The following is a 23,349-nucleotide window of genomic DNA, read 5'->3' as shown; positions in this document are numbered from 1 at the left end:
GCTTCATGTCAAAAGAGGCAAACTATCCCTTTCAGGTTCACGTTTAAAAAAACAAAACAAAACAAAACAAAAAACTTCCCCTTTAACGGGTACTTCTTCAACGCAGTGGAGTTATTTAGCCACTCACAGAACCTGTTCCCCGCCAGTTAGGCTTGGACTAGCTCACATCTCCTTCTGCCTGTGAGACGAGCTACAGCTGGATCAATACGCCCCTCCTTCAGACGCTAGTTTGATGGTCGTGTGTGTGGAGCTTTTTTTTTTTAAATCTGAAAATAAAAGCAACACTAAATGTGACATAGTGTTCGGGTTCATCTCGACTGGCTCGTTCTGCAGCTCAGCTTCCATAATTTCAAATAAAAAGGCAGGCTGTCAGCAGATGATTTTGTTTTAATTTCTCACTTTTATTACAACTGAACTCTTGGTTCATTTTCTGTTCATCTCTTCATCCACAGCTCATAACCCACTTCAGTCTGATGCCAAATCGCTTTGTTTAGTAATCGTCCAATCGGCTGCGTGTTCCACCGGTTGAGTTCTCAACGTTGTGTCTTTTGATATAAACCAAAAAGGCAACAATCCACCGTGGGGCAAGAGCAATTTAGCACCTTTTAATGCAAAGTGTTTACCAGTGTGTGGGAATGATGCTCGATCGATAGAATATACTGTTTCTCTTAACATCTTTTAACACCGGACTCCCCGGGCTGCTCTCAGGCTTGTAATTGTTTCTCGGTTAAATGGAAAATCAATCCAGCAATGACTGGATCCCCATCCTGACCCCTCCCTGCCGACGTCCTCTTATTAAAGTCCCATTATATGCTCTGGGTGACGTATCGGTGTAAGTTGTTTGTCGAGGTTCTTTAGTTTTTATTTTCTTATTGCGTTCGGTGGTACCAACACCTTACCTTCCCTTCGATCTGAAAAATGTCAAGCTTTTTGGGTTGAAGGCCTAAATTGGTTGAAAGTTGAATTCTGATTGCATTTAAGGAAAGTTAGCTCTTTTAAAAGGCTTAATTTTCTTTGAATATAAGGAAGGTTGATGTTACATAAGGACAAACATGTTTCCATCTCTCTCTCTCTCTTGAGTGTGTTGCTGACAAAGTCTGGATTTGTTGAAATTTTCCAAATACAACGAACTTGGTCAGTGAACACACTAAAAGTCATTTATTTGTATGACGTCTTAAATAAAGGTCAAACATATGAAGAAAATAAAGATTTATGTTTTTGTTGCATGTAAAAAAAAAAAAAATTCTATGGAAACTTCTATGTAAATCAGGTTTGTAATTCTAGTTCATTTCTATAAAGATAATTTACAAACTGTGAATTTTATGTTGTACCCCCATCCCAATTGTGGCTGTTTGGTGTTTCAAAGGGGATCAACTGTTTGCATGAATGGAGTTCAGTTATTATATACAGTTTATGAAGTCTGGTTCTCCCACGTGGCGGCAGAGGGAAACATCAGCAGGCGCACCTCCTGCGGACAGGGGCCTCCTGTATCTCGTGACTCGCTGTTGGGCTGCCGTTGGGTTCAGAGATCTGGGCTCCATATGAGCTCTGCTCCATCCTTTTCATCACCAAGTTCAGCAGGGTGGTCACTGCCTGGTCCACGTTAACACCCGTCACAGCACTTGTCTCAAAGTAGGGGATGCTGAGAAATTAGTTTTTTGAAAACAATAACAAACATAAAAACATTAATTGACATTAATGACAGACCAACTTATGTGACTTTTAGGGAGCTTAAAGGGGAACTCCGGGGCATTTGAAGCACGTTTCCATTGCTAGAGGTTGTCAAATACTGATAGTAGGACACAGAGAGGTGCAAATCTGCGCTCCCTGTGTGGAGATCGCTCTGTTCGCACAGCGTGTCATGCGAGGCTAATACGTGGTGGCTAAGGGGCAACTGCTAACCCTTCCACGTAAAACAACAACTTGGACACAGCAGAAACGTCACACCACTTTATAAACCATCCGACAATAAAGTCACAAGCCTTACCATCAAAACCATATGCATGGTTCTCACATTACTGGCATGGGGACGTTACAAAACAACTTTATAAACAGCATATAACTCACCGGCTGGTTGTAGGCTCGCGCATGTGAAAGCCCAAAAGAGTCGATGGAGGATAATCCCATATACAAAACAATTATATTCTCTAGAAAAACTGTGTTCAAGTATTTAAAACATTACAACAATACATGCCCAGTAATTTTGTTGTAATGTTTTAAATACTTGAACGCAGTTTTTCTAGAGAAGATAATTGTTTTGTATATGGGATTATTCTCCATCGACTCTTTTGGGCTCTCACATGCGCGAGCCTACAACCAGCCGGTGAGTTACATGCTGTTTATAAAGTTGTTTTGTAACGTCCCCATGCCAGTAAGGCCCATTTCAGACCAGGGCGGCAAAGCGTGGCGGAACGGAAGCGATTTTCACCGGCGGAGGTGAAAATACATGGAAACAGATCTGTCCTTGCACACCGACGCGGCGGTAGTCGGGCGGTAGCGGCGCGGAGACGCCTCCGTCCCGCGCTGCTTTTGGAAAATAGAACTCGAGCGGAATTTGGACGGCAGCGGCCGGCGGTGTCTCGTTGAAATGAATGGGGAAATTAAACCAGCTATGTATTCATGTCTTCGAACTTTTTATTGAAACGGTGATGACCACCCACCGGTTTTAAGGAGCGCTGCTGCTCTTCTTCTGTCGAAGTAAACACGATGGTCTAGAGTAACATAAATGAAATGAAGTTATCAACAATAATAAACCAATAATGTAAAACTTCACTGCGGAGTTATAAAATAGTCAACTCGGAGAGGCAAAGACAAAACTTACCCATTTCGCTGAACAAGTCTCTGGTGACAACTGTCGGCGTTTTCAACAGTGGCCAGATAGCTTCTGTCTCAGAGACACCTCCCCCAACCCAACAACGAGCAACTTGTAGGCTTAAAGCTACTATTATTATTATTATTATTATTATTATTATTATTATTATTATTATTAGTATTATTATTGTTATTGCATCTATCTGCGCAGTTAAATACATAGTCTGTGGGATTTGCAGACAGGGCTGGAGCGGAACTACCGCGGCCGCGGACTGTCCGGTGTGAAAAGCCAAGTTGAACACACCGCCTGATAACCGGCGTAAGACTGCCGTCGTTTCGCTGCCGCCACGCCACGCTCTGGTGTGAAATCGGCCTAATGTGAGAACCATGCATATGGTTTTAATGGTAAGGCTTGTGACTTTATTGTCGGATGGTTTATAAAGTGGTGTGACGTTTCTGCTGTGTGCAAGTTGTTGTTTTACGTGGAAGGGTTAGCAGTTGCCCCTTAGCAACCACGTATTAGCCTCGCATGACAGGCTGTGCGAACAGCGCGATCTCCACACAGGGAGCGCAGATACGCACCTCTCTGTGTCCTACTATCAGTATTTGACAACCTCTAGCAATGGAAACGCCCTTCAAATGCCCCGGAGTTCCCCTTTAAACATCAGTAGCACCTTCGTGTGTATCTTGTTACAGTTTATGTCTTAAAGCCTGAAAGATATTCTCAAATTGTCTAATAAAAATCCATTTCAAGGACTTAAGAGACTAAAAACTATTCTATATTAACAATGAACTTTATGTACAAGGTGGATCAGCATGAAGCACAGCAGGGGTGACAGCAGCTGGTCAGCACCACCATGTGGCGAAACGGTGAAAGATCCAGAAAAGAAACTACTATAAACGTCTGAATCAAAGAGAATGTAACACATATATATTACAGCTTCTAAATCTCTCCTAAATAAGTCTGAGATAAATTATTAACTCATGATGAATCTGTAAAAAAAAAGCCAGAAGGTTTATGGGAGTCAGATGATGACCATTATGATTTGAATCATACCGGTAGGGATTAAGACATTTTCACTTAATCTGTACTTAACTAGGTAAATTCCATTAGAGGTTAGCGAAACAGAAAAAACTGGCCAAGGCAGCAGCACGAGACGGTAGTACGGGCAAACACGGAGAATGTAAGCGTATCTTTTCTTAATATATATTTTTAAAGAATCTAGGGATCTCATCATGTACAGTTCGTTACATCATTAAAGGGCCCAAAAATCTAGAAAAACCTTAACACAAAAGAGACAGTGATGACTGACAACTGTTGGAATAAAAAAATGGAAAAAAAAATTATTTCCTTTTTAATCTTCTTGTGTAAATGATTTGCATGCGATTGTATGCTGTTGTTATTTATATTTTGTGCACCATTACAACGTTTTCAGAAACAGGTTTGTAAAGCAACACTAAGAGGCACGAGAACATGAAGTGTAAAATGTTAAAATCATTCTTGTCTGACGTAGGACTCCAGCTGCTCAACGGTCCTGGGTCTTCCTTATCATATTTTGTGTGTCACGAGGCAACAAATCTTCTCAATTGTTCAAAGATATGGACTGCAGGCGGGACAATCCAGCGCCCGGACTCGGACTCTACTACGAAGTCATAAAATCAGAGATGCGGGTTTTTGAAGATAGTTCTTATAGCCACCTGGACTACCTCTCTTCTGTTTAGTCTGGAGGACGCAGCGCCCATGTTATCCAAAAGGAATTTCAAATTTGGATTTTTCTGACCGACAGGCTCCAGCTCTCCCTGAGTTGGATTAAGTGGGTATAGAAAATGGATGGATGGATTTTTCTGACCACAGAACAGTTTTCCTCAGTCCATTTTAAACGAGCTTTGGTCCATAAAGGACCTACCTTCATTGGATCATGTTCACAAATGGCTTCTTCTTTGCATGATAGAGCTTTAATGAAAGAGGTTTTTGAGATTGACTTTTGGATTGAAAAATCTAAAACTAGGGCTTTTTATTTTGGTCACAATGTTCATATTCACCTTTAAAATATTAACTAAAGCTTTACATTACGGCCTTCTCTGTGAGTGGAAACTCATTATTGTGCTGTTAGGCAAAAGCGAATGCATGCGATGCCTCACCCATATCTGTCCGCTAGATCTCTGGCCTGTCTGGCGTGAACATTCCTCATGTCTCTGAGGTCTGCCTTGGTGCCCACCAACACCACATCTGGGCTGTCACAGTATGCGTTGGCCTGTAGCTGACCTGATTTGCGACAGAGGAAGTCATTGAAACCAACAGAGTACACACGAGTCGACCTAAAGCATAAATTAGCCGAGCCTAACACTGAAAAAGGCATCAGGAGGGAAAACAAGAAGACACATACTCATCCAGTTCCTGACGTTGAGGAGACTCTGCTGATTGGTTAAGTCGAACATTAACAGGAAGCCCATGGCATCTCGGAAGAAAGCTGTAGTGAGGCTGCGGAACCTAGAAACAGCCAGATCTTCATCTTAGCAGACATTCAGTGGGATAAAATCATTTTTACAGACATTCATAGTGCCCAGTGGTGAACCGTACTGGCTTCGCTGAACCCCAAACTTTCAAAAACATTCATTTCAAGGCTAAAATTGGTGTTTTTGATAGAAAGTCAAATGCTCCAGCTGTTGGTGTTCATCCCAGGATGAAATGAAAATACTTTGGAGATCTCGTATCTTTTGCTATAGTGTCAATATACCAAGGCAACTTTGGTTTACGACCAAATTCTATCAAAACTACTGAGAATACTACCACACAGAACAACAACAGAAACAACAATTATTGTTTAGCTTGAAGCAGAACGGCGGTGAATACCGACCTCACAGCAACGTAAGAACTGAGAAGTGAGAAGTTAAAAAGTAAACTCTCCAATATTATTAATTTTATTACTTTGTAGTCAGTTGATCAACTTTATTGTCCTCTTTCCCTGTCCTCTATGTGACATGTCAGTATGATCCTCTGGATGCCCGTTTGAAGCAAGATCTGTCAAATAAATCCTCCACTGGAATGAAAGGATTTCTGCTTGATTTTTACATACAGCAGCAGGGTATATGAACAAACCCCTTCTCAGACTCCGAGGGCAAGGGGGAAACATCAAAATGCCTGCAAATAGAGCATTATATAAATAATATAAATTATAATAAACATCGATGCAAGTCAATGTTTGCTTGCTTTGGTGGCATAGATTGCATTCGTTGGTGGTGAGAAGTAACACCGTACGCCGCTGTTTTGGTATTACCACTGTCAGTTATCAAAGCAAGAATGTCAAATCTGTGCACGTCAATATAAGACTAAAATTTAAAATATAAAGCAAACATCTGGTCAGACTTACCTCTCTTGGCCTGCTGTGTCCCAGAGCTGAAGGTGGACTTTGAAGTTCCTCTCACTCGTCCCATCGGCACCCGTCCCCAAGTACACCTGAGCCAAACCAGAGAGTATATGAATAAAAACAGCTAAAGATGCTCAGCCTCTTATTGTTACAACAATAATTTGTTGTACAACTACAACAAAATACCATTGGACGATTCTGTCACATTGCTTTTTTTTTTTTTTTTAACACATGGTTAATATTTAATTTATCAGTATCAAACAAAACTCTACGATGGGAAATAACTGCTCGTTTCAAGGAGAAAATGAGTAAAAATGTAAAATGAATCCACTGAGACTGAAGGACATTGTTATGAATTCATGTGAGCAGTGATAACAGACACATTAAAATGATCTTACTTAGAGATGGAAAAAAATGGAATTAGCTTTTCTATATAAAGAAACACTTTAAAATGAAATACTTGTTGCTTATGAGGTTGTTTTCTGATCTTATTGCTATGTTAGAAAATGGGTTACAAATATGGATAAAAAAAATCTTATTCCCTGTGCAGAATAGAACATACAAATGAAAATACCACAAATCAGGTCAGACACAAAGTCGAAAACATGCAGCACATCACTCACCACTCTCTTTTCCCTGAAGTCGATGCCCACTGTGGTTGTGAACTTGCGGTTGAACTTGTTGTCCGTGTACCTGTAGAGGAAGGTGGTCTTTCCCACCCCCGAGTCCCCCAGTGCCAGCAGCTTGATCAGATAGTCATATTCCCAGTCGACCATTGTGCAGCTGTGCTGAACCTACCACAGAGTTGATCTCACAGTACAATACTTCGCTGGTTTTCATTAAACAAGTACCACACCATGAGAGCCAAGACACATCTGGGTCATTTTTAGTAAACCCTACAGGGTGAGTTAACTGGGGGGAAAAAAAATTCTTCCGTCTAAGCCGCAGTTTTCAGTCTGAGGGTGCAAGACCATCACACAGGCTTAGCAAGACGTCATAACTCCCCAGTCATTAGGCGCTGATCAGAGAAGGACTAGCACATGACTGGAGCTGGCTTCCACATGAGCAGTCAAATGCCTCTCCAGAGTTTTCTCCGAATTTGCTCGGCAAAAAAACAAGTTCTGTTTGGCAGACAGGAGTCCTTTCATTGAGTTAAAGGGCTATGGGCAGACAGCTCAATGCTGCATGACACACTGAGGTCACTGATATGAGGTCTAACGATGCCAGATGATGCTGGGGTCAGGCAGGCCAGCAAAGACGGTGAGACATTTAGTGAGACAAAATGGTTCAGAGGGAAAAACCCATCGGCTATTTGGCACAAACTAAAACGTTTTTGTTTTTTTATTTGTTGTCATAACTTTAATGTCTTAAAAGTCCTCTGCTAAGAGACCACACATAGAGTCATTTTCCATTAGCGACATTAAGGCTATCATTTGCAATCAGTGGAGCGAGGACATGTTGAGTATTTAACCAACAAAGCAGCAGCAATCTGTGTGAAACTGAAAAAGCATATTCGAAATCCTAAATACAGATTGTTTTCTCTAAAAGTTCCCACAGGCGAAAAACATCTGAACAAACACAAATCTTACCAGTCTATCTGCATGAAGTACTAATGTCCATCAAGAATTTGTTCCACTCCTTAAATAGAATACCCACTATCACAAAGTGACGGCACATTGCATACTGGGACCCCCCCCCCCCCCCTCCTTCTTACATGTGATCCAGGGAGGAGTTTCAGGCCTTCAAGATGTAAGTGGGGCTGTGCTTACAGACCTTACGTTTCCTGCTTAATAAAAGACCCTTTGAACAGTGGATTGTGTCCACCCTCGACAAATAACGTGCACCTCTGTGGATTTCAGTGAAAAACATCCAAGTAAGGGGTGGGCCCCACTTCTCAAGGTTTAGCGGGGTAATCCTGCCTCTCTACACAGTGCAACAGCAAGAAGAAAACATTGAACGTGAAGCTGAACACTTTAATCTGAACTACGCTGTTTTGATCCAACATGCTTAGAAATGTATGTATGGGCCAGGTCCCTTAAAGCAAACTTGGCCAAACTGTTGCTGATGCTAAGGAGCCTTTCATTAATAAAGTTGGAAGCACCGCATTCATGCAGTCTTTCCTCAAATCCATTATCTTCATTTTCTCTCATTTCTCAAGGCAGATGCTACACCAAAGTGCTGCTGTAGGGCGAAGTAACTTGTTTCTTTAATTTTGTTTGGATAGAACTAACAGTAATATCTTAAAAGAAATGACAAAATTGTATTAAAACACCTTTAGCACAGCTGACATGTCAACATCTCTCTCTAACTGGGTTTGAAATACTTGAACAAGTTGTTTGTCTGGCTGCTTTTTCCAGCAGCCTTTCTGTCTTTATCTTTGGCCGTCAAGCTTCTCCCCGGTTTCCTTGACGACGGGGTCTTCAGAACCGGCTTCTGCTGCTTCCATTCGGACATCAGCTCCCTTTGAACGTCCGACGGAAGCTCAGAAAATACTCCAGGGTCCACATTTCCTGGAAACTCACAGTCAAAAGATGGGTGGAGCGGCAGTTTTTCCTCCTTCGTGATGCTTTCTCTTTGAACTCCACTTGTGCCCGCAGGCCCCTGGTGATTCACGGTGGTTGCTCTGTCAGATGCATCCAATTTCTCTGCAACCTCTTTTGTTTCTTTAATATTTTGTGAGTCTGTAAACATCTGTGAAGCCTTTATATTAGATATGAGGGGATCCTCAGCAACTGAGGGGCTGGTAAGCGTACTGGACAGGGAGTTTAGGTAGGCAGGAGATAACAGCTCCTTTTGGATTTCTTCTGGAAGAATCTTAAACACCTCGGGGTCAACATTTGGTGGCAATCGATCTGATGCAGTGTTATCGGTTTCATCGGGGTTACAGCCTGATGCTTTTTGATTCCCTTCTTGTAATGTGGCCTCGGAGCTAGAAGAGCTTTTTGTGAAGACGTGCGCTCTGTGTCGAGTCATCGTGTTGCATGTGCCGACTTGATGATGATCCAAGTAGTGACTCTCGGCGCTCTGAGATGAATCATCCTAATGGAGAATGAAAGGAGCAGAAATTATTTCTGGAATTTCTATGAATTAGCAAACTCTTTCTAAGAAGAGAAAATTCATCCTCGTGAACCAGCACAGGGTGAAAGGTCTCCGTTGGCAAATTCTAAGTCCTAAAAGACCTATTATTCCACAATGAATGAAATGTAACACGTATCTCAGTAAACTCGTCCAAATGAGAGTCAGTTTGGACGAATATGATTCTTTTAAGAGAAAGATTCCTGATTATATATTTTTCAAATAAGCAAAAAAAATAGTGAGGAAATGAACAGGCTAAAATGATGAATTCATTAATTAAGTTTTGATTGGTGCCTACTGAAACTGAACAAAAAAGACTAGAAGGATTGATGAAGGCTTCTTAAATGTGAGCATTTGCTGCTTTTCTTTCTGAAAGTTTGAGTTGAGGACCGCTGGTCTGGCAAAACAAAACATTTTAAAAGAGTAAAAGTTAGAATTTTTCAATAAGAAAAACAATAAAAAAAAAAAAAAAAAAAAAAAAATATCAACACTATAATTTTTGAAAGGGTTGGCTGGAGCCCAACATTAGACATGAAAACATTCATATCAGATCAAAACATCTGAACAACATTCACACATCACGTGACACAGCTTTACTTGTGTTTTTCTAGGAGAAGTGCTCTGTGTGAAGAACGATGTTATGGCACCCTTCCCACTGACGGCAGCTCCTCTGGTCTGCAGATTGCTGAAGCAGACGTTAATGAGCGTGAGGTGGAAGGCAGCGCCGCTGTCCACCATTTTGTGGAAGAGCTTCATGGCCAACGGGACCAGCTGGACCACAGCATCTTCAATGCTGCCTGTGAAGAATAAATGATAGAAAAACAAACAAATGCACTTTTCTATATTCTTCCATTGCATGGTGACCCTGATAGAACCTCTACAGTTGTAATTCGGAGCTTTACTAGGAATGAAAGCACAGGATGCTTCTTGGAGCATACCGGAGGTGATCTTCTGTCCAATGGGGCTCGGGATCGGGTGCTGCCGGCTCTCCCGACTGAACCACTTGTTGGTCACGGTGTATCTCCGGATTGTGAGCCTGAACGTTTGAGGCTGCCTGCCATCTTTGTGCATCCTAGTTTACAAACATGACAAATGTTAGGATCAGCAGAGCAAGTCTTACTTTGATGACTCTTCACAGATTGACTGATGAAGCGCTGAAACTGGCCCTGACCTTTCCACCAGACTGCTCAAGAGCTCCTGAATCTTCTCCAAAACCTCTTTAGTTGAGGACATTTTTTTGAAGGAGTCTTCATCGCTGAGAGACTGAAACATAAAGAGGACACTAATGCTGCCAAGAAATGTAATAACTTTCACAAAAAAACAACTTGAGAATCAAAGAAAATCTCCAGCAATTCAACATTTCTTTTGACCTAAGAGCAGGTTGGAAGTCCCACGAGAGAACAAAGAAAGTTTGTTACTATAAATGCACGACCAAATAAGGAGATTACAAACTACTGGAGTCATTGCATTGTGCCTGTAATCTCTGGTCACCCCTCACTTCCAGTTCCCAAAGCAAGTTGCCTGCTAAGGAATTTATCCATCGATATCTATCCTAAACGATGATGACCAAAATGAGCTTTAAGAATGATTTGATCAAACCATGAAAAGCTCCGAGAGCCACAAATGCACCACAGAAACATTTTCTCAAAAAGAATTTTACTGCTTTATCAGCATATTTTGAATGTTACCTCCGAGTCAAAAATTATACCCACGTTGAACAAGCACAGGGCTTAAAGATTCAGAAGGTGTGAACCATTTCAATACCAATACCACAGGAGGAATGGTTTCTTAATTTGTGATAAGCTTTTTCCACAAAATTTATGTCAATGCCATGATTTTGCTTCTTAGATATATGTATAAGGGACCAATTTCAAATGGGCTCCAGCCAACCTGAGGGGCCCCAGTGGGAGTGACGGGTGAGTCATCAACACCGAGAGCCAAATTCTTCAAGCGTTGAGCGTTGGGACCTCCAAACTCTCTAATCAAGTCATTCAGAGGGTGGAGCTGCAGGTCTTTCACACTGATTAATCCCAGAGCTTGAAGTCTCTTAGCAGTTTGGTGACCCACCCCTAAGAAGAGATCACAGTAACACAAAGGCGTTGTTTTATATCTGTGTCAAAGGTCCAAAAAAACATCAATGAACTTTCTGACAAAAAAAAAATATTCCAAATCCCAAACTTTTAAAAAACTTTTGTGCAGACTGAATGTAAACATTTAAAAACAAAACAGCACATCTTTTTCTGAGCACTTCTGCTTATGATTCATTTTCACTGTATGTATACCTGGTACTTTTCGGAGTCCACTCAGGCATCCCATGAGGTCACTCACATTTTCCGGCAGCAGAGTAGTTTGCTGATTGGGTTTGAAGGTGCCCGAAACCAGTTTGGCCAGCAGCTTGTTTGTGGCGATGCCAGCACAGCCAGTCAGGCCCAGTTTGTTGTGGATAGCTTCCCTCAGCTCTGATGCGACGTGTGAAGCCACAGCCAACCTTGGGTGGTCACTGGCTTTAACATCAGCACCTGTTCAGGAAAAAGGGGGGAGAAAAAAAAGTGTGGGTGTGAAAAACCTCTGCAAGGCGCTAAAGGTAAACTTTTAGTGTGAAACTGAAAGTGCCATGCAAATATCTCTCTAAATTTGGCATCTCGGCTTCTTCACAAGTCATTTCTCAGTTTCCAAGAGCCAGATGTGCAAGGACACACCGGAGGCACAAATGTGACTTACTGAAATGATTGTAGATATGTCCTTTAAATGAAATGCGGTCAGACTCCACGGTCTGGTCAAGCCTTCTTTCCACCATCTCTGTGACGTCCATGAAGTTTTCATCAAATCCAAGCCTCTCGACCAGTGGACAGTAGGACATCAGCAGATCTGAAGGGTCGACAGGAGAAATTGAAGCAAGGTAAGCACAAGAAAAACTTTTTGTAAAAACTTGAGAAAGGCCACACTGGCCGAAACGTTGTTTGTACAATAAATTCAGCATGATGGACAAGAGTGTGCGGTATCTTCCCCTTTGAAGCACAAGAAACAAAACATACATACGTGCATAATTTAAAGAATTGAATAATTAATCAATATTTCATTAATATGGAATAAATTTAGTAAATATTAGAACTGAGATTAGTAAAAATACCTTTTTTCTTTTTTTCTTTTTTAGCATCTATAACTGGATACATTTTTATTTTCTGATTCTGACATCAAAGCCTGACATTTTGTTGTCATATTCTGTTAGCTTAAGGTTTTCTTTACTTTTATGTGGCCAGAGAATCAGGAAAACCCCCCATCTAACAACAAATGTACCCACTAAACATGTGCTTTTTTTTTTAGCTTGCTGTAAGATTAATGTTTCTCTAAATACTTTTTATTTGCCTACCTGTCACTTTATAGGACATTTCTCTGTAGTGTGTCAGGTCTTCTCCTTTAACCAGCACAAGCTCAGGACATTTCTCCTTAGCATCAGTAATAGACATCAGTTTGGTGACACCCCGCTCCCTTGCAACATAGTTACAGGTGACGACGATGTATTTCTGCTGAATGCCTGATGATTTAAGAAGACATTGTGGTTAATAAAAACAGGGCAACTTTCTATTTGATTATTCACCCTCATCGCCTCAGATTACCTAAAGGGACAAGTCTCAGAGCTGGGTTTCTGATCATTTCCACCTGAGCGTAGAAGCAATCCAGGTCGAAATGGAGAATGACTCTGCGTGCAGGTCGTGGTGTCACATTGATGCTTGGTCCTGAAATATATATATTTACAAGAAGGTAAATGACAGTGAAAAGCTGTCTGGTCTATTTTACAGTTTCCCTGGCAAGCTTGAGAGTTCACAATTTACCAGAAACAGGGGCGGCGGGGCTGAAAGCTGCAGAATCCACGAAACTGTTCTTCCACTCGGTTTCATCTTCTTCCATCTCATCATCGCTGTTATCCATTTAGAAAGACAAACTTTACTGTCTTTCTATATTTCAATACGCAAGATTAACCCCACTGGAGTTATTGTTTATTGCTTCGTTCTTTAGAAATCCCAATGAACTTTTGGCCAACACTGCCATCTACAGACTCGGAGGAGTTACGCCAACCAGCCTCAGAGTGGAAATAGTAAAGATAATCATTGTGATGATGATTATCAAAAATAAATCCAATCTTTTAAAAAAAAAATATTACATTTATTCTGGTATGAATTCAAGTAAAATACGTCGAATGAAATGCTCCCAAAATAAGTTTTATACGGTGTTATTTGGAATAATTAACCTGAGCGGAGCTCATATAAGAGGGACTGACGTCATCTGAAGTTCAGATGGACCATTCACCTGGCAGGAGTCAACGGTTAATTACCCAAACGGTCTGAACACTATGTAAAGTTACAATTTTGCCAATGTTTCCTTCGTCTGGTCTTTTTGCTGATATAAACTGCCCCTTTGCAAAGCGTGGACTTTGTGAGCGGCCTCATTGTTTATACAGACATGCCGCCGAATCGTGGGATACGTTTGGTGGTTTGTTTAAATCATCGATTGTGGACTTAACAGGTCAGTGTTTGAGGTATGCTTATTACTGTAAGCTTCAAACCATACCCGGTGTGTTGTTTTTCCCCCCATACATTTTATCTGCTAAGCTTCAACTGCTTTTCTTCAAACTACTAAAGTCACTTTTTTAGGACATGTCATTTATGTCAAATTTGCCAAAAAAAATATTTACGTTGACTGGATTAAACGCCCAGTTCCAATCAGATGTTCCCAAACTCAGTTTAAAAAAGATAAAAAAAATACTGAACTGGACTGAAATTCACACTGAATTAAATTGTATCCCCCTTTTTATAAGACATTGTTATTTTGATAACGGGAAGGCCAGTTATCAAAATGGCCATTTTGCTAGCAGGAGCGCTAGCAGGATTTGAAAGTGGCACGCACCTCCGCTAAGCTCCACCCCCTCCCCATCCCGTTAGTGCTCCATCGAAAGCCACGCCCCCACAAACTTGAAGGTGCATCTGACGGTGGAACTCGGCCGACATGTCTCATTCACTTATAAGTAAACTATATGATTATTGTAATGATTTTTATTAATTTTTTTAAAAGCACAAAACCATTGCACTCACATTAAGTTATTTTTGGCACCGGTGAAATCGCGTGCGCGCGCGCGGAGGAGGGAGCCGGCAGAGGGGCGCGTGGGCAGAACGGGCAGTACTTGACATGAGGGCATCTGATTGTTTTTTTGCCCTCGGAGTTTGGATTGGTCAGCTTTTTGTCAGTCCTGCAGCTGCCACAGAGGTCTGATTACATCCTGTATAGATTACTCTCAGGATAGACGGACCATTTCACCCAATATTACTAAATGTGTTTCTGACAGGTGGAAGTACTGAAAAATTGTAATTAAGTAAAAGTATCTTTACTTTGCCTAAATTCTACTCGGAGTAAAAGTAAAATTACCCATCTCAAAATTTACTTGAGTAAAAGTACAAAATTACTTTCAGTTTCTTAATGCAAAAAAGGATGAGTCATGAATCAAATTCAGTACAAGTCGTTTTAATCGATTTCTAGGTGTATTAAAGAAGTAAGTTTGAAGTCGATGTTCTGAAAGCCGAAAGCTCCGTTTTGGCTGGCAGGCACTGCATAATCACATTATTGCCTTTAGTGCGTTTGAAAACGAATAATTTTTCTAAATTTGGCCACGGGTTTTTCTGTCTTTCGTCTCCTCCAGAATGTGTATCCTCTTCGTCTTCGGACCTTTCCTCCTCCAAAGTCTCCACGTCTAGGGCCCCATCCACACGTAGCCGGGTATCTGCTAAAACGAATATATTTTTCTACGTTTGGACCTGTCATCCACATGAAAACGCATCATAAACGAATGTTTTTAAAAACTCTGGGCAAAGTGAAGATTTTTGAAAACTCCGTTTATGCAGCTGCGTGTAGACGGAGATAATCGGAGTTTTGCGTTTTCGAACGTCACAATATGCGCCAAAACGACAACAAATCTGCTTTAAAGTCTAAAGTGCGACCTTTGTTTACTGAAGAAGCATGGATGTCTTGAGAACTGTGGTGGTTATTATTGTGCAGGCGCTGTTTACAGCCTTGATTTTAAACGCCCAAGTCGTACTCCTCACTCCTATCGCTGTCGGAATTATTACGTCCTCATATCGATCGGGGCAGTCCACTGTCATGCGATCACCTGTCAGTGTGCTCAAAAAAGTTGCGTGCACACTTTATTATTTAGCTGACGAGGGCAGATTGTGCAAAACAGCAAATGCATTTGGGTTGTCAAGGCAGGTGAAAACGCAGATGTTCGGTTATGTGTGGAAGGTGTTTTTTTTCGAAAACGAGGTAATGTGGATACAAATTATTTTATAAACGGAGGGGGGGAAACATTCGGTTTTAAAAATACCCGGCTACGTGTGTACATAGCCTAGGTTAGCAACAGCCATCTTCCAAAGCGCAGGTAGCCTACTAGATCCACCACACCAGATTATTTAACAATGGAAAGGGCGAGCGCAAGGCAAGGCCACGCAATTGACTTTCAGTTCCGGGACAGCTGTTTAAATTTCCGCCCGCATTTAATTTTTCACCATCAATATTTGTTTTACTCAGTAACATGAAGGGTTTCAAATGTAGCGAAGTAAAAGTACTTGGGTCAAAATGTACTCGAGTAAAAGTAAATATTTTTATAAAAATAAATTTTATAAAAATTACACATTTCAAAAACTACTCAGAAAATTACAAATTACTCATAAAAAGTACTCAATTACAGTAACGTGAGTAAATGTAATTCGTTACTTTCCACCCCTGGTTTCTGAACAGGATTACCAACCATGCCTTTAAACTAAAGAGTACTATACAAAGTGTATGCCTGAGGCCTGTGCTGTACCAAAGTGCATTTTATTAAATGAACATGTTGCAGGAGTATTCTCGGCTTCATTCTTATCCTGTCAGCACTGGCTGTTTTGAACGCTTCCAAGGCTCCAAGATATCTTTTTTTTTTTTTTAAAGGGGGGGGGGGGGGGGGGGGGTCTTCAATTATCCAGTGTTTTTATTTGGTTTTAAAACGACTTTTAAGGTGGACATAAAGTAAGTTAATCTGTTTTTATCCTTTGCTCTCTTGCTCCAACTTCAGTTGTGACACCACCGTCATAAAAAAATCCCTCAGCCATACACGCTTTGTGAGACTGAAAATTTTAACTCTAACCCGAGGTTGCCTCAATAAGCAACTAATCTTGCTTTATAGTACAGGCCCCTGTAGTTTGCACCATTGTTGTTTATTAAAATTAAAATTTTATCAGCACAGTTTGGTTTGACCCACTGTAAAAGCTGCGTTGTTTGCACTGAAAATGTTTTTGAGTTGTTAGGAAACCTTTGTAGTTTTACTTGGTGCGTTTCAGTTCTACTAAGAACTGTTTGGATGTGTGTGTATTGAAGTAATCTGATTTTTGGGATTTAATCCAGTGGGTTACATGTCTTTCGTAATCCAGTATATAAAGTTTAGAAAGTGCATGTTACTGTCTCTGTTTCAGAGTAACCCGAATTAACCCTTCAATAGTACTAAGTTCTCTATCATATTAATTGTGAATAGGGGACCAGTATGACGGTCCATATGCTGCCTGTGGAGGACCAGTGAATGATGAGACTACGGACGACTGCCTCCATGAGCTGGAGCGGATCAACAAGGAGATTGAGACTGTAAAGCACGAGGTTGAGCAGGAGCAAAGGCGGCTGTCTTGCTACCAGACCGTACAGGCAGACACCAGAAACGGTACACCTGCGTCAAAGCACGAAACCAGTGGTTCCTATGGAATGTCCTCTTCCACAGACCACAAAACCCTAGTGCGATCAAGGAAATATGTGGTTGACAACTCAAAGCCAAGGACTGATTTAGAGTATGACCCTCTGTCTAACTTTTCTGCTGCCTTGCGGTCTTACAAGTCATCAAGCAAGCAGCAGAAAGTGAAAAACCAAGAAGATTTAAAAAGATCAAGACCTTTGCATTATGATCAAAAAGAGCCAACAACTTATCTGGCCCCGATTTCCCGATCACCATCTCCAGAGCCACTTCACGACTCCAATGAAGATGGTGTCCTGATTATTGATGTTCCTTCATCGCCCGAGAAACCGACTAGTCAGTCACAGATTCCTCTCGATTCTGTGGCAAACGAATTCTCTCAGGATACGGTGAGGGAGGCCAAAATGCTAAAATTGAAAAACGCTGATATGCTCAGTGTTACCTCTTCATCTGCACTGAGGGATGATGCAGATAAAGGTTCTAAGTATTTTGGAGTTGAAAACTATCAATATCTAGCTACTTTTGCTGATGAGAAAGAATATAAAAACGCACCTCTTGATGAGAATGTAGTTGACTTAACTGGATATTTAGAAGAACTTGAAAGTGGCTGTGAAAATAGTGGTTTCCAGTTTAGTGAAGCAGAGAAAATCCCTGAACCTGAAAGTGTTTCTACTACCTCAGCTTGGTGTGAGCCTTCCACTAGTGTTGAGAAAATGAATCTGCCTCCAATGAAGAATATGCTTTTTTATAAGGCTCCAACTGCTAACTCGCCACCAGTGCAACACTCCAAGCAAGCCCCAACAACAGAGCCGCACTCTCAGAGCAGGGTTCATAGCCACTGGCCTCCTGTGACGAGTGTACAATCGCCTGAGCAAAACAGTTTAACAATGTTACTAGAAAAGCCAGGACAGAAGCAGGGGAAAGCTACAGTAGGCCACATTTCATGTCTGAGATACCAGAAGCGGGCAGAGCCGCCACCGGGCAGAAGCCAATTTCCAGCCAATGTCTCATCATCTATAAACCCCCATCTGAGAAGCACAGCTGAACAGTCTGACCCCACTGAGCAGCTACTGAAGGCTGAAAATGAGATGGTTATAATAATCAACTCAAGCCCTGATGAGGAGGAGGAAGAGGAAGAAGAGCTTAACTACTCAGAAATGGAGGTGTCAGACAGTGACCCAATGGAGGAGTGCTACAGGATTTTCATGGAGTCAAACAATGAGAGTAAAGGCAACGAGGAGCATCCTGACGTGTCTGTAAGTAGACCTAAGCTGTAGTTTCTCCATCAAAATAAAGATGTGCTCACTCACTCTTACTGTTTCAGGTCGGAACTTCTATGGATGTCGAGAAGCCAGAGGTAAACGCTACACTCCAACCTTTATCTGGGAAGAAGAGGGTGGCCCATGAAGCCAAACATATGGAGGTATATGCCACACACATGTGACGCCAACATTCTGACTCACGTGTGTGCAAACTACCCCAATATTGTTGAATTGTTACGTTTTTTTTTTGGTTGTTTTTTTTCCCCCTTCTTCCGCCAGCCACTGGCTAAAAGCCGACCTCAGCCGCAAGTTTTGGTCCCACTCAGGGAACCAGCAGCTTCAGGATTTGGCTCAAGGCCCCCGATCACCTCCAAGATCCAACAGATACAGCAGAGGGCCTCCATGCTGACTGCTTCAGTTAAAGCCAGTCACGCTTTTGTTTCCTCCACTGTTCAAAAGAAGCCAGAGACGCAGAGTGTAGCCTCTGCTTTGACTCAACCCCTCGAAAACCTTAAGCCTGCTCCAATCCAAAATGGTAAGCATCTGATGGCAGAAGTAGATGTTGTTGTTATTATTATTATTATTATTAATTAATTCCTTCTTTTAAAATGTGACCATTAATGTTCAAATATAAAAGAAAAATTAAATGTAGCAGTTAATTTTCCAATGCAGAGCTGAAGTTATATTTTTACATTTACAAATCACCAGTTAAACATACCCAGCCTACATTGTTATAAGCTGATCTATAACCTGTTCTTTTTCTTAATATAACTTTTTAAATAGAATCTCTTCTTCTGACACTTTGCCTAAATGCATTGTAACTTTTTTGTTTGTTTTTTTGTTTTATTCAACAGCTTATTTAAACTACATACCTATAGGGACTGCAGTGATTGAAGTGGGCAACAGTTTGCACTTGATCCTCCCACAGGGCAGCTTCCCTGTTACCTCCACTTGCAGCCCAGCTACTTCAGTGCTAACTCCAATAAGTCAAGTGCATCCAAGCCCTGTTCAAATCAAGCAAACTTACCATCCAGCCACAGTAACGCCCCTGCCAAGATACCGCTCAACAGCACCCGTGCTGATTGCCGCTCCGCCCCGTAGACCTGCTTTGAACTCTGCTTTTGCTTCGACATCTTTACACACGACGGCTGCTTCCACAGCTCCTCAAGCTCCTGTCCTGGCAAGCGCTAAGGTAGAGGAATATAAATACTTATATACATCCGGTACAAGTTAGAAATGTTTAATCCTATATATTAACAGTAGTGTCTTTCAGCCAATGCCTGTAAAACGGAAACTGAGGCAGCAGTGTGAGGCTCCGAAAGACAAAGTTCCCCATGATGTCCGTCAGCGCTACGTGAACATGTTTACAGAGGAGTTTCTCAAAACTTCTGTTAATGTTAATGAGGCCTTTGAGAAGGTAAGCATACTATGCCTCTAACTGTTCCCTGCACTGACAGACCTAAGTTTGGATATCATATATCTGGATATATATTCTCCCTGTTGTTTAGGCCCTTGCTGAGGAGAAGACTATATACAACCGCAGTGTGAACAAACTCAAATATCTGAGCGTTGCAGTGAACGCACTCAAAAGACTGAAGAACCAAAGTTCTGCTGCTACAAAGAGTAAGACCCTTCTAGGAGGGACTGCTAGGAAACTGGAAAAATGTTCTGTACATGAAATTAGTGAAAAAACCTGATTCAACACGGCAGTCGGTTGAATTTAAAATATACATTCTTTCTCTGGTTCAGATGAAAAAGAAGTCAGCAGCCAAAGATCGAGAGGAAATGTACCGCTTAACCCAAAAAACATGAAAGGAAATGGTGAGTCGTTTCCTTGGAAAGCATTTCTCATTAAATCCAAATACTTGGGCAGCTTCTTACCGTTTTAATTTTTTTTCAACAGATGACAGGGAGCTGTTTGAAAGTTTGCAGGATTATGTTTTGTCAGATGAAAAAATGATTGAAAGCAACTATCCTGTCCAGCACCCAGAAAAACGTGGTTGTGCTGTTCTTTTCATCGACAAGAAAGTGAACACGGACCGTAAGTAATTAATTAGTATTGCACTTTGCTGTTCCTGTGTTTGTTCACTAGAGGGCACATCTAACTGCTGTATTTGTAATGAGAGCCGTCTGTGCAAACATCTCTCTGGTGACGACCTTTTCTTTGTTGGTAAAAGCACTCAAGAGGATATGCTGTCGTTGTGGGGCTACATACTCTGTGAGCCAAACAGGCAAACATATCCGTAAGGAGGAGTGCAACTACCATTATGGAAAAGGTGTTGAGAATAGAGGTAGGCAACCAGCTGTTTATTTTTATCATCGGCCTCACTGGATAATTGTTTGGGTAAAAGTATATGATTGACATTCCTGACATTTTCAGTGCCAGGTGGGGTCGAGACCCGCTATAGCTGTTGTCAGGGTGTCATGGGAGCACCTGGATGTCAGGTGTTTAAGGTAAAAGACGGCTTGAGAACTGAAGAAACGTCTATCACTTCTTGCAAATGGATCAATTGTGTTGATTATTGTTCTATTCCTGCCCAGTTACATGTCCATGATTCACTCAGTTTGGATGGGTTTGTGTCTACTGCCTCAAGACGTCCTTCAGACAAAAGCTGTCCTGGTGTTTACTCCCTTGCGTGTGAAATGGTGATGTTGTTTTAAACGCCAGCTTTATTGTTTGTTGTTGTTTTTTTTTAATTCTACACATGACACCACAGTATAATACAGGTAAAAGTAACACAATTCTTAAAGGAAACTGATGAAATGAAACATTATTCAGTCATAAATATTTCATTTTTATGTAAAATGTTTATAATTCTTCTTTGCCCAGTACAAACATGCATTTCAACTAATTACATAACTGGGTTCATTAATGGAAGCTCTTTTTGCATTTTTATATATATATTTTAATCTGATATAGAAACAGTCAGTGGCTTTGTGGATGGAGAGTTTGAGGATTTATATGACATAAGCGAGGCAAAACAATGTTGTCTCTGTCTTCATAGTGTTATACCATACATGGTCTGGAGCTTTCCAGGGTGACGGTGGTCAGCTCAAACCTTAAAGTTATCTACGATACTTTTGTCAAACCTGATAATGAAGTCATCGACTTGAACACCAGGTAATGCTGTATTTGGCTGTTTTCTCTCTCCCCTACCCCTCCGTTTAATGAAGCAATGCCCCCTCTATTGATGGCCTGTTGTTACACTTTTGTAGGTTTTCATGCATCGGCGAGGAGGATGTGAAAGGTAACCACACCTCCCTCAGAGAGGTCCAGCAGACTTTGTTGAGCTTCATCAGCGCCGACACTATTCTTGTTGGACATGGCCTGGAAACAGATCTCTGTTTACTTAAGGTGACCTCCACAGGCTTCTCAACATTGACTTTTGCTTTAGCTAATTTAAAAACTAAAAATAGAAATATATAAATATATATATAAATAAAAATAATAAAAAAAAAAAAATATATATATATATATATATATATATATATATTTTTTTTTTTTATTTAAATAAATCAAAAGAACACAAAAGGCGGCCATGTTCCAACACTGTCTGATTCAGAGCGCCATTTTTTATTTTATTAGTTAGTTATTTGAGATGTACTTGATTGATATTTCTTTTATAAATGTAATCCTGACATTGACTGTCGAAGAATTCCAGGAGATCACCTGGATACAGTGAAATGTTTCCATTTAGCTGCTAGATGAGACTTTTTCAAAAAATTACTTATTTATTTTTACCCTCCTTGGAGATTTGACTCCAGTTATCTACCGAGCCGGATGATCACAAAGTGATTTAGATTTCCATTAGAGAGAACAAACTCTAAACTTTAATCTCTGTTCAGGCTCAGGAACTATTTCCCAGGTGGGTGTTTTAATACCAGTTGAGCTTTTATTTTGTGAAAACAGTCAAACGCATATCTACACATTTTAAAGTCTTAAGATTTAAGTTTTAATCTGAAGTTTCTTTCCTGATGTGAAATTAATGTCTTTTTGGACTGAAGTGTCTACCAAATAGCTGCTAAGCAATATTTACTTGAAAGATGTAGGGGATTGGCAAGACTGCCAGTAGGAGGGAATAAAGGTATAACTGATGGCAAACTTTGTACTATAAAAAGTAATGGAAGTGGTTGTTTTCAGTTACTGTGGTGCTCCACCTGAATCAAAAGTCTGCCCAAGATGGGACCAGAAATTCGCACCCAACCCGAGTAACTTTCATATTCATTTATTGAGACGTAAACAGAGTTCTGATTATCTTCCTCTTTACTGTAGTTACTGCATGGGATGGTGGTGGATACATCTGTGGTCTTTCCCCATCGTCTTGGCCTGCCTCATAAGCTGAGCCTCAACAACCTCACTGCCGAATACCTCAGGAGGATCATCCAGGAGAGTGGTGGGTTACCACCATATTGGCATCTGCTGTTGGCTTTTTGTTGTAAAGTTACAACAGTTACAAGCCTCTGCCCAGCTTTGTCACTTTAAATTCAAATAAAGATGAATCACAATCGTACTATAAAATCAGATGAAGCATTAACGCATACGCTGCTGAGGATGTTTACTGGCATATTGTTTGCATGTGTTAAATCAGTGCATTATGTTTCTCCCAGTTTGTGGCCACGACACTGCAGAAGATGCAGCTGCCTGCATGGAGCTTATGCTGTGGAGACTCAAAGAAGATGGAAAACTGAAAAAATGAGAACATTTCCACACTGATAATTGATTGAACCATGCATGTTGGAGTGTTGCGTCTGTAAAGCTCTCTTCTGGGATATGGAGGATTGTTTATTTTTTGTTGTTGGATACATTACTTTATTCACTTGATTTATCTTGATACTATAATTTGTTTGTAAAATGTTGATTTGGAGTCAGATTTTCCATGTCTCTATAAATATTTGTGATGGCCCTGAATGGGTCAGTTGTCATGAGTAGTTTCCAAGTAAAGGCATTAAATAAAATCCCTCTGTTTGTGTGTGTGTGTACTTTTTCCAAACTCAGCAGCCAATAAGCATTAAGCTTTTAATGCCACATTGACTTCAGGTGCAGTTACGTGAATGAACACACCTGTTAGCA

The 23,349-nt window shown here is 40.9% G+C and overlaps 3 protein-coding genes across 4 annotated transcripts; 1 reads left to right on the top strand and 2 right to left on the bottom strand.

Moving 5' to 3' along the window:
• Window positions 1–1,135: 1,135 nt before the first annotated feature.
• LOC142382027 (ras-related protein Rab-27B-like) lies at window positions 1,136–8,416 on the bottom strand. Of its 2 annotated transcripts, XM_075467462.1 has the most exons (6): window positions 7,769–8,416; window positions 6,803–6,973; window positions 6,183–6,268; window positions 5,199–5,302; window positions 4,954–5,077; window positions 1,136–1,642 (listed from the first exon to the last, which is right to left on the bottom strand). In XM_075467462.1, exons 2-6 carry the CDS (start codon window positions 6,953–6,955, stop codon window positions 1,453–1,455), a joined length of 657 nt encoding a protein of 218 aa, XP_075323577.1. In that variant the 5' UTR covers window positions 6,956–6,973; window positions 7,769–8,416; the 3' UTR covers window positions 1,136–1,452. The 2 variants fall into 2 exon arrangements, with proteins under 2 accessions (XP_075323577.1, XP_075323576.1); XM_075467461.1 differs by having other exon boundaries at window positions 6,803–8,416.
• Window positions 8,417–8,469: 53 nt separating this feature from the next.
• On the bottom strand, window positions 8,470–13,274 carry poli (polymerase (DNA directed) iota). Its single transcript, XM_075467460.1, has 10 exons — window positions 13,088–13,274; window positions 12,872–12,991; window positions 12,625–12,789; window positions 11,976–12,122; window positions 11,537–11,773; window positions 11,145–11,323; window positions 10,426–10,517; window positions 10,193–10,326; window positions 9,852–10,051; window positions 8,470–9,218 (listed from the first exon to the last, which is right to left on the bottom strand). The coding sequence occupies exons 1-10, from the start codon at window positions 13,182–13,184 to the stop codon at window positions 8,484–8,486; spliced, it is 2,106 nt and encodes a 701-aa protein (XP_075323575.1). The 5' UTR covers window positions 13,185–13,274; the 3' UTR covers window positions 8,470–8,483.
• Window positions 13,275–13,627: 353 nt separating this feature from the next.
• Window positions 13,628–23,209, top strand: LOC142382721 (uncharacterized). Its single transcript, XM_075468842.1, has 16 exons — window positions 13,628–13,778; window positions 16,810–18,272; window positions 18,341–18,439; window positions 18,558–18,813; window positions 19,133–19,458; window positions 19,552–19,695; window positions 19,787–19,901; window positions 20,028–20,099; window positions 20,182–20,319; window positions 20,456–20,569; window positions 20,659–20,732; window positions 20,820–20,924; window positions 21,284–21,399; window positions 21,495–21,633; window positions 22,552–22,672; window positions 22,887–23,209. Exons 1-16 carry the CDS (start codon window positions 13,628–13,630, stop codon window positions 22,973–22,975), a joined length of 3,522 nt encoding a protein of 1,173 aa, XP_075324957.1. The 3' UTR covers window positions 22,976–23,209.
• Window positions 23,210–23,349: the final 140 nt, after the last annotated feature.

The sequence above is a fragment of the Odontesthes bonariensis genome, chromosome 6, assembly GCF_027942865.1.
Source record: "Odontesthes bonariensis isolate fOdoBon6 chromosome 6, fOdoBon6.hap1, whole genome shotgun sequence".
Taxonomy (NCBI): domain Eukaryota; kingdom Metazoa; phylum Chordata; class Actinopteri; order Atheriniformes; family Atherinopsidae; genus Odontesthes; species Odontesthes bonariensis.
Note: the sequence above shows the minus strand (reverse complement) of the source record. Positions and strands in the feature narration are given on the sequence as shown.

Excerpts from the sequence above, each read along its gene's own strand:
- LOC142382027 (XM_075467461.1), bottom strand. The coding sequence starts at position 6,955 with ATGGTCGACTGGGAATATGACTATCTGATCAAGCTGCTGGCACTGGGG. Across the intron at positions 5,303-6,182 it reads GACACAGCAGGCCAAGAGAG|GTTCCGCAGCCTCACTACAG; the intron begins GTAAGTCTGACC and ends GGCTGTTTCTAG. Across the intron at positions 1,643-4,953 it reads GATCTAGCGGACAGATATGG|CATCCCCTACTTTGAGACAA; the intron begins GTGAGGCATCGC and ends CTAATTTCTCAG.
- poli (XM_075467460.1), bottom strand. The coding sequence starts at position 13,184 with ATGGATAACAGCGATGATGAGATGGAAGAAGATGAAACCGAGTGGAAG. Across the intron at positions 12,992-13,087 it reads CCCCGCCGCCCCTGTTTCTG|GACCAAGCATCAATGTGACA; the intron begins GTAAATTGTGAA and ends TATATATTTCAG. Across the intron at positions 12,123-12,624 it reads AATGTCCTATAAAGTGACAG|ATCTGCTGATGTCCTACTGT; the intron begins GTAGGCAAATAA and ends TCGACCCTTCAG.
- LOC142382721 (XM_075468842.1), top strand. The coding sequence starts at position 13,628 with ATGTTTCCTTCGTCTGGTCTTTTTGCTGATATAAACTGCCCCTTTGCA. Across the intron at positions 18,440-18,557 it reads ATGAAGCCAAACATATGGAG|CCACTGGCTAAAAGCCGACC; the intron begins GTATATGCCACA and ends TTCTTCCGCCAG. Across the intron at positions 19,459-19,551 it reads CTCCTCAAGCTCCTGTCCTG|CCAATGCCTGTAAAACGGAA; the intron begins GCAAGCGCTAAG and ends AGTGTCTTTCAG.